Here is a 10,055-nt window from a genome sequence, read left to right as displayed (position 1 = left end):
TCTCCCTTCTCTCTGTCTTAATCATTCTTCTGGCCATGTCTCCCTTCTCTCTGTCTTAATCATTATTCTGGCCATGTCTCCCTTCTCTCTGTCTTAATCATTCTTCTGGCCATGTCTCCCTTCTCTCTGTCTTAATCATTCTTCTGGCCATGTCTCCCTTCTCTCTGTCTTAATCATTATTCTGGCCATAACTCCATTCTCTCTGTCTTAATCATTCTTCTGGCCATGTCTCCCTTCTCTCTGTCTTAATCATTCTTCTGGCCATGTCTCCCTTCTCTCTGTCTTAATCATTATTCTGGCCATAACTCCCTTCTCTCTGTCTTATATTATTATATTATTATTATATATAATTATTATATATTATATTACCTTCCTACCCCTACACGTCTAACATGAGAGGTTTGCAGGGGTTATATAAATGAACTATTACAATGTTATTTCTACACATATCTATTCCCACACATTCCATTTCATGAATATACAATACTCTCTACGTAATCTCCTCTTTTTTGGGGGGTGCTAATATAAAACATGGCCTTTCAATTTTGAACATGTTCTGTCATACTGAACGCATCCTGGCATTGATCAACCAATGGTGTTAGATACCACCCACATAGGTTTGATTGACACACCCTCATTATCATACTGGCATTGCTCAACCAATGGTGTGTTAGATACCACCCACATAGGTTTGATTGACACACCCTCATTATCATACTGGCATTGCTCAACCAATGGTGTGTTAGATACCACCCACATAGGTTTGATTGACACACCCTCATTATCATACTGGCATTGCTCAACCAATGGTGTGTTAGATACCACCCACATAGGTTTGATTGACACCCCTCATTAGCATACTGGAGGAAGAAATACAGAAACAAATAAATGAAAGAAATAATATAAATGAATTAAAATAAAGGGATACATTATTTATATATGTATGTGTTCATGTATTTATTCATGTATTTTCTATTTATGTGTGCATTTATTTATTCATTTAATTGTAATTAGGGAAGTTTTGGTCCGCCATACCCTATTTCCTGAGTCTTTGGCTGGAGGAGCTTTCAAAGGACACTGACTGCTCTCACCTTTGGCACACTGACATCCTTAACCCATCATGCATTTCACCCATATCAGAAGTCTAGAGGTGGAGCTCGGTCTTTATACCATGAGCGTTATGGCAGCAGCATTAAGACTTCCGGTTTTTCTGATTTTGCCTACAAAATAAAGGTCTGTGGTAAGACGCTATTGTGTATGATACAAAATAAATAATGTTTGCAGCTTTGCATAGCCCCTGTTAAAATAACATTACAAAATGAAAACTACATCAGGGAAAAATCTACACTAAAGAGAATGACTACTTTATATAATATACGGTGGAGCACAAATTTGATGTGATTATATCCTACCCTATGTATCATAGATGGTGGTATTTCTTGGGTGACTGTGGTCTAAATAGCCAGCAGCCCTTTCTACTTCGTCTATTCCATGGGTCCCATTGGTTCCATTGGTTCCAACCCCTACCTCTTCTAAGAGTATCTGAAATACCCCCACCCCCCAAAAACAACAGCATTTCGTGAACTAACACTCACACTTGACTTTTCTTACCCTTACTAGCACTGACTTTGCTGATAGCTACTTTAGTGAGGAAAATGTACTTACTATGTCTTTGATATGTTGTTGTCCCACCTAGCTACCTTAATTAGATGAATGCACCCCCCCCCCTTAAAAGATTTAGATGCACTATTGTAAAGTGGCTGCTCCACTGGATGTCATAGGGTGAACGCACCAATTTGTAAGTCGCTCTGGATAAGAGCGTCTGCTAAATGACTTAAATGTAATGTAATGTATTACTCAGAGCCCTATGAATGGGGGGAGTAAATGGCCTGCAACACTCCGTATTACTCAGAGCCCTATGAATGGGGGGAGTAAATGGCCTGCAACACTCCGTATTACTCAGAGCCCTATGAATGGGGGGAGTAAATGGCCTGCAACACTCCGTATTACTCAGAGCCCTATGAATGGGGGGAGTAAATGGCCTGCAACACTCCGTATTACTCAGAGCCCTATGAATGGGAGGAGTAAATGGCCTGCAACACTCCGTATTACTCAGAGCCCTATGAATGGGGGGAGTAAATGGCCTGCAACACTCCGTATTATTCATAGCCCTATGAAATTACACTACATATAGATTCTACCGACCCTAATTTTACTGTGGCAGCCATAATGTTTTTTCTCTATAAACGAATATGTACTTCATATACAACGATTCGCACAGGATCATTTATAGGACCTTGTAACATGTTTTAACACCCACATTTAATGCAAATGCCACTTAAATATGAACAACTATGAATCATTGTTAATGTGAAGACAATTATTGTTCATATATCATGAATAAATACAGGTTATTGACATGTTTCTACTATTACGTGGGGGACTTTTATTTGAAACGTTTCCGAAATTCCGTGACCTGGAAGTACTTTTTCCAGTGTTGTTGACGAGACACTGATCATGATAACGCATAGTTTCTAAACCCTGAGACGCAAAATAGCAAGGCTTCCGGGAACGCTGGAGCAAAAGGCCAAACAGACCAGGCCGGGTTAGAGAAGTCAATGAGATTAGTGAAACATTCTTAATTAGTTGTTCATTTTCTGAAAATCTAAAAGGCACAACCTAGATTCGAGTTAATGTCTTAAGTAGTTTAACATGTTATTACTCCAACCTCATGAAAGTGACAAACTGACACGTTATCATTTTCGTCAAAAACAACTTTATATCAAAGGAGTACCTCTGATTTGCGGCGTGCACATGCGCAGTTAGGCGCCAGGCGACCCTTAGACCAGATTGGCTGATTCTGATCACTAACGTCGCCATTACATCGCCTACATGCGTGATCGGGGATTTCTATTGGAGAAACCGTTTCGACTATCTTCATACTGTACTGTCTTTGATTATATATCAGGGGTGTAGATGGGATGAGGGGAAAATGAAGGAACAGACGTCGTTTCAACGCATCAATGAGTAGATGGAAGAAAACACACACAACAACCATTTGTTTACATCGATTCAGAAAGTTTAAATTCGTTCGACGTAATGAACTACAGCCCTACAAACCATTGCAGAATTAGCCTTCTTCCGGGTTCTTCGAACTTGCTAATTATCAGCTGAAAGCATAAGGTGAGGATGGGACTTAACTTTGATCACAAGTCACGCATTACGCGCGGAGAAAAACAGTGCAGAGACTTAGTATAAAACTGTCATATGAAACCAGATCCGTGTATTAAACTGCTTTTGGGTGTTAAAAAACCTGGCAAAAAATAGACATTTTTTACTTGGACGGGAAGCTAGCTAGCAGAGACAACATGTGGAAAGCTGTGTTCTGTTGACAAACCAAACAATCCAAATCCATGAGTCTATGCCAATGATGTATGATCTATACATGCAATACTTCTATTCAATACTGCAAATGATCCCGCTAGCTATTTAGCTTCCATTCTGCAGTGTTGAGAGTAGCTAATCTATACTGTCTGGTAGTTATGGTTATAAGATCGACCCGGTGGTATGTTTCTCATACTGTTCTCTGACCTGTGTGTGTGCGCCAGGTGGATGTGTGTTCCGTTGGTGAGCAGCGATGCCCCTGGAGGTGAAATGGCCGTTCCCACAGTGCCCGCAGCTGGCCTGGAAGGTGACCAGCACCCTGGTCATGGGTGTGGTGGGCTCATACAGCTACTTCTGGACCAGTGAGTCACCACACACACACACACACGAGGGCTGCACCAGCAGATATTAGGTTAGATATTGCAATTATGAATTGCGATTTTCAAAGACTTGGGTAAACTGGGTCAAATCATGTCAGGATAGAGAACATCTTCTACAATGAGATCATATGAATGAATAAATCAAATCGGATTGTATTTGTCACATGAGCCGAATACAACAGGACCTTACAGTGAAATGCTAACTGAATACAAAACCAAATGAAACAAGTCATTTCCAACATTGTTAGGCTACATATAATAAGATTATTACACCTACATATAATAAGATTATTACACCTACATATAATAAATAAGATTATTACACCTACATATAATAGATAAGATTATTACACCTACATATAATAAATAAGATTATTACACCTACATATAATAAGATTATTACACCTACATATAATAGATAAGATTATTACACCTACATATAATAAGATTATTACACCTACATATAATAGATAAGATTATTACACCTACATATAATAAATAAGATTATTACACCTACATATAATAGATAAGATTATTACACCTACATATAATAAATAAGATTATTACACCTACATATAATAAGATAAGATTATTACAACTACATATAATAAATAAGATTATTACAACTACATATAATAGATAAGATTATTACACCTACATATAATAAATAAGATTATTACAACTACATATAATAGATAAGATTATTACACCTACATATAATAGATAAGATTATTACACCTACATATAATAGATAAGATTATTACACCTACATATAATAGATAAGATTATTACACCTACATATAATAGAGATTATTACACCTACATATAATAGATATATTACACCTACATATAATAAATAAGATTATTACAACTACATATAATAGATAAGATTATTACACCTGCTAATAGATAAGATTATTACACCTACATATAATAGATAAGATTATTACACCTACATATAATAAATAAGATTATAATAAGATTATTACACCTACTACATATAATAGATAAGATTATTACACCTACATATAATAGATAAGATTGTTACACCTACCACCTACATATAATAGATAAGATTATTACACCTACATATAATAAGATTATTACACCTACATATAATAAGATTATTACACCTACATATAATAAGATTATTACACCTACATATAATAGATAAGATTATTACACCTACATATAATAGATAAGATTATTACACCTACATATAATAGATAAGATTATTACACCTACATATAATAGATAAGATTATTACACCTACATATAATAAGATTATTACACCTACATATAATAGATAAGATTATTACACCTACATATAATAATAAGATTATTACACCTACATATAATAGATAAGATTATTACACCTACATATAATAGATAAGATTATTACACCTACATATAATAGATAAGATTATTACACCTACATATAATAAGATTATAAGATTATTACACTACATATAATAGATAAGATTATTACACCTACATATAATAAGATTATTACACCTACATATAATAAGATTATTACACCTACATATAATAAATAAGATTATTACAACTACATATAATAGATAAGATTATTACACCTACATATAATAGATAAGATTATTACACCTACATATAATAGATAAGATTATTACACCTACATATAATAGATAAGATTATTACACCTACATATAATAAGATTATTACACCTACATATAATAGATAAGATTATTACACCTACATATAATAGATAAGATTATTACACCTACATATAATAAGATTATTACACCTACATATAATAAGATTATTACACCTACATATAATAAATAAGATTATTACAACTACATATAATAGATAAGATTATTACACCTACATATAATAGATAAGATTATTACACCTACATATAATAAGATTATTACACCTACATATAATAAGATTATTACACCTACATATAATAGATAAGATTATTACACCTACATATAATAAATAAGATTATTACAACTACATATAATAGATAAGATTATTACACCTACATATAATAGATAAGATTATTACACCTACATATAATAAGATTATTACACCTACATATAATAAGATTATTACACCTACATATAATAAGATAAGATTATTACAACTACATATAATAATAAGATTATTACACCTACATATAAAATAAGATTATTACACCTACATATAATAGATAAGATTATTACACCTACATATAATAGATAAGATTATTACACCTACATATAATAAGATTATTACACCTACATATAATAGATAAGATTATTACACCTACATATAATAAGATTATTACACCTACATATAATAGATAAGATTATTACACCTACATATAATAGATAAGATTATTACACCTACATATAATAGATAAGATTATTACACCTACATATAATAAATAAGATTATTACAACTACATATAATAGATAAGATTATTACACCTACATATAATAGATAAGATTATTACACCTACATATAATAAATAAGATTATTACACCTACATATAATAAGATTATTACACCTACATATAATAAGATTATTACACCTACATATAATAAGATTATTACACCTACATATAATAAATAAGATTATTACACCTACATATAATAGATAAGATTATTACAACTACATATAATAGATAAGATTATTACACCTACATATAATAGATAAGATTATTACACCTACATATAATAAGATTATTACACCTACATATAATAAGATTATTACCTACATATAATAGATTATTACACTACATATAATAGATAAGATTATTACATATAAATAAGATTATTACACCTACATATAATAAATAAGATTATTACACCTACATATAATAAGATTATTACACCTACATATAATAAATAAGATTATTACACCTACATATAATAGATTATTACACCCTACATATAAATAAGATTATTACACCTACATATAATAGATAAGATTATTACACCTACATATAATAAGATTATTACACCTACCTACATATAATAAATAAGATTATTACAACTACATATAATAATAAGATTATTACACCTACATATATAGATAAGATTATTACACCTACATATAATAGATAAGATTATTACACCTACATATAATAAGATTAATACACCTACATATACATTTTGGTATTTTTTCATGATCATCAATTTGTAAGTCGCTCTGGATAAGAGCGTCTGCTAAATGACTTAAATGTAAATGTAAGTGCAGCAGTTATTCATTCATTAACTAATATCATTATGACTTCCTATTTGACCATTTATGAGTTCTTAAATAATTAATCATAATTTATTTAGGTAGCCATTGGCTCAGTTGAATAGTAAGCGTCTGAGGTGTAAAGCCCTTCTCTCCTCACCAGCATCTGAGGTGTAAGCCCTTCTCTCCTCACCAGCATCTGGGTGTAAGCCCTTCTCTCCTCACCAGCATCTGAGTGTAAAGCCCTTCTCTCCTCACCAGCATCGAGAGTGTAAAGCCCTTCTCTCCTCACCAGCATCTGAGGTGTAAAGCCCCTTCTCTCCTCACCAGCGTCTGAGGTGTAAAGCCCCTTCTCTCCTCACCAGCATCTGAGGTGTAAAGCCCCTTCTCTCCTCACCAGCATCTAACTGAGGTGTAAAGCCCCTTCTCTCCTCACCAGCATCTAACTGAGGTGTAAAGCCCCTTCTCTCCTCACCAGCATCTGAGGTGTAAAGCCCCTTCTCTCCTCACCAGCATCTGAGGTGTAAAGCCCCTTCTCTCCTCACCAGCATCTAACTGCGTGCTCTAAGCAGGGACACTTGCGAATTAAAATGTTTATTTTATTTTTCCAGGTAAGTTGACTGAGAACATGTTCTCATTTGCAGCAATGACCTGGGGAATAGTTACAGAGGAGGTGTAGGGGGATGAAAGAGCCAATTGTAAGCTGGGGATTATTAGGTGACCGTGATGGTTTGAGGGCCAGATTGGGAATTTAGCGAGGACACCAGGGTTAACACCCCTACTCTTACGATAAGTGCCATTGCATCTTTAATGACCTCAGAGAGTCAGGACACCCGTTTAACGTCCCATCCGAAAGACGGCACCCTACACACCCTGAGGCATTGGGATATTTTTTTAGACCAGAGGAAAGAGTGCCTCCTACTGGCCCTCCATCACCACTTCCAGCAGCATCTGGTCTCCCATCCAGGGACTGACCAGGACCAACCCTGCTTAGCTTCAGAAGCAAGCCAGCAGTGGTATGCAGGGTAGTATGCTGCTGGCGATTGGCCAGCATGCTATGCAGCGTGAATTCGATTAATCGTGCCACCCTAACACACTCTTTCTCTCTCTTATCTCTCTCTAGAGTATCTGAACTGTATTACGGTTCATAATCAGGATGTTCTATTTGACCTGATAGACCAACGTCCACCTGACACACCCCTCATCACACTGTCCAATCACCAGTCCTGTATGGACGACCCACACCTCTGGGGTAAGGACACACATATTACAATGGAGTGATTCCATATGAAACCCAGACTTTTCACCAAATGTAGTCCATAGAATGGTCCTTTGGGGGAAGGATTGTTGACATATATTTCACATTTGTATCTATAAGCATAATTGAGAAATAATTGATCAAAGTTGGAGATTTTGGCCTTACAATGCCTTCTGTTTTTCATTTTTTTGGTGTGTTACAGCCTGAATTTAAAATGGATTAAAAAATGTTTGTGTCACTGGCCTACACACAATATCCCATAATGTCAAAGTGGAATTATGTTTTTTTGAAATGTTCACAAATTAATAAAAAAAATGAAAAGCTGAAAGGTCATGAGTCTTTAAGCATTCAACCCCTTTCTTATTTATAAATATGTTTGAGTAAAGATTTGCTTAACAAGTCACATAATAACTTGCATGAATCACTCTGTGTGCAATAATAGTATTTAACATGATATCTTTATGACTACCTCATCTCTGTACCCCACATATACAATTTTCTGTGAGAGGAAGGAAACCGCTCAGGGATTTCACCATGAGGCCAATGGTGACTTTAAAACAGTTACAGAGATTATTAGCTGTAATAGGAGAACTGAGGATGGATCAACAACATTGTAGTTGCTCCACAATACTGACATAAATGACAGAGTGAAAAGAAGGAACAGAATAAAAATATGCCAAATCATGCATCCTGCTTGCAACAAGGCACTAAAGTAATACTGCAAAAAATGTGGCAAAGAAATTCACTGTCCTGAATACAAAGTGTTATGTTTGGGGCAAACACAACACATCACTGAGTAACACTCTTTATATTTTCAGAGTGGTGGTGGCTGCATCATGTTATGGGTATGCTTGTCATCGGCAAGGACTAGGTAGTTTAAAAAATAAAAAATACATTTGAACTAAGCACAGGCAAAATCCTAGAGTAAAACCTGGTCCAGTCTGCTTTCCACCAGTCACTGGGAGACCAATTCACCTATCAGCCGGACAATAACCTAAAACACAAGGCCAAGACAACATTGAATGTTCCTGAGTGGCCTAGTTACAGTTTTGATTGAAATCTGCTTGAAAATCTATTGCAAGACTTGAAAATGGCAATGATCAACAACCAACTTGACAGAGCTTGAAGAATTTAGAAAACAATGAGCAAATATTGTAAAATCCAGGTATGGAAAGATCTTAGACTTTCCCAGAAAGACTCAGACTGCCAAATGTGATTCATATTGAATCAGAGGGTTGAATACTTATCTAATCAAGATAGTGTTTTTTAAAGTATTTTTAATAAATGTTAGAATTGTTAGCAGTTGGTATTACTCTTCAACAACCCAAACAGGAAGATCACAACAGTGACATCAGTGTCACATCAGTGACTCAACCCACTCAGGTGACGCACCCCTCCGGTACGGTAATGAAAGAGCCCTAGTAAGCCAGTGACTCAACCCACTCAGGTGACGCACCCCTCCTAGGGACGGTAATGAAAGAGCCCTAGTAAGCCAGTGACTCAACCCACTCAGGTGACGCACCCCTCCTAGGGACGGTAATGAAAGAGCCCTAGTAAGCCAGTGACTCAACCCACTCAGGTGACGCACCCCTCCTAGGGACGGTAATGAAAGAGCCCTAGTAAGCCAGTGACTCAACCCACTCAGGTGACGCACCCCTCCTAGGGACGGTAATGAAAGAGCCCTAGTAAGCCATGTGACTCAACCCACTCAGGTGACGCACCCCTCCTAGGGACGGTAATGAAAGAGCCCTAGTAAGCCAGTGACTCAACCCACTCAGGTGACGCACCCCTCCTAGGGACGGTAATGAAAGAGCCCTAGTAAG

At 35.5% G+C, this 10,055-nt stretch overlaps 1 protein-coding gene across 2 annotated transcripts; it reads left to right on the top strand.

Annotated features, from left to right (window-relative positions):
- The first annotated feature begins 3,114 nt into the window (after positions 1-3,114).
- Positions 3,115-8,493, top strand: LOC124029783 (tafazzin-like). 2 transcript variants are annotated; one of them, XM_046341366.1, is made up of 4 exons: positions 3,115-3,183; positions 3,609-3,746; positions 8,098-8,226; positions 8,435-8,493. In XM_046341366.1, the coding sequence occupies exons 2-4, from the start codon at positions 3,638-3,640 to the stop codon at positions 8,437-8,439; spliced, it is 243 nt and encodes an 80-aa protein (XP_046197322.1). In that variant the 5' UTR covers positions 3,115-3,183; positions 3,609-3,637; the 3' UTR covers positions 8,440-8,493. The 2 variants fall into 2 exon arrangements, with proteins under 2 accessions (XP_046197322.1, XP_046197321.1); XM_046341365.1 differs by lacking the exon at positions 3,115-3,183 and adding an exon at positions 3,334-3,432.
- Positions 8,494-10,055: the final 1,562 nt, after the last annotated feature.

This window comes from Oncorhynchus gorbuscha, unplaced genomic scaffold (assembly GCF_021184085.1).
Source record: "Oncorhynchus gorbuscha isolate QuinsamMale2020 ecotype Even-year unplaced genomic scaffold, OgorEven_v1.0 Un_scaffold_7678, whole genome shotgun sequence".
Classification (NCBI taxonomy): domain Eukaryota; kingdom Metazoa; phylum Chordata; class Actinopteri; order Salmoniformes; family Salmonidae; genus Oncorhynchus; species Oncorhynchus gorbuscha.
This window is presented reverse-complemented; position numbering and strand designations above follow the sequence as displayed.

Coding starts and splice junctions, on each gene's coding strand:
- LOC124029783 (XM_046341366.1), top strand. CDS start 3,638: ATGCCCCTGGAGGTGAAATGGCCGTTCCCACAGTGCCCGCAGCTGGCC. Junction 3,747..8,097: donor ATACAGCTACTTCTGGACCA/GTGAGTCACCAC, acceptor ATCTCTCTCTAG/AGTATCTGAACTGTATTACG.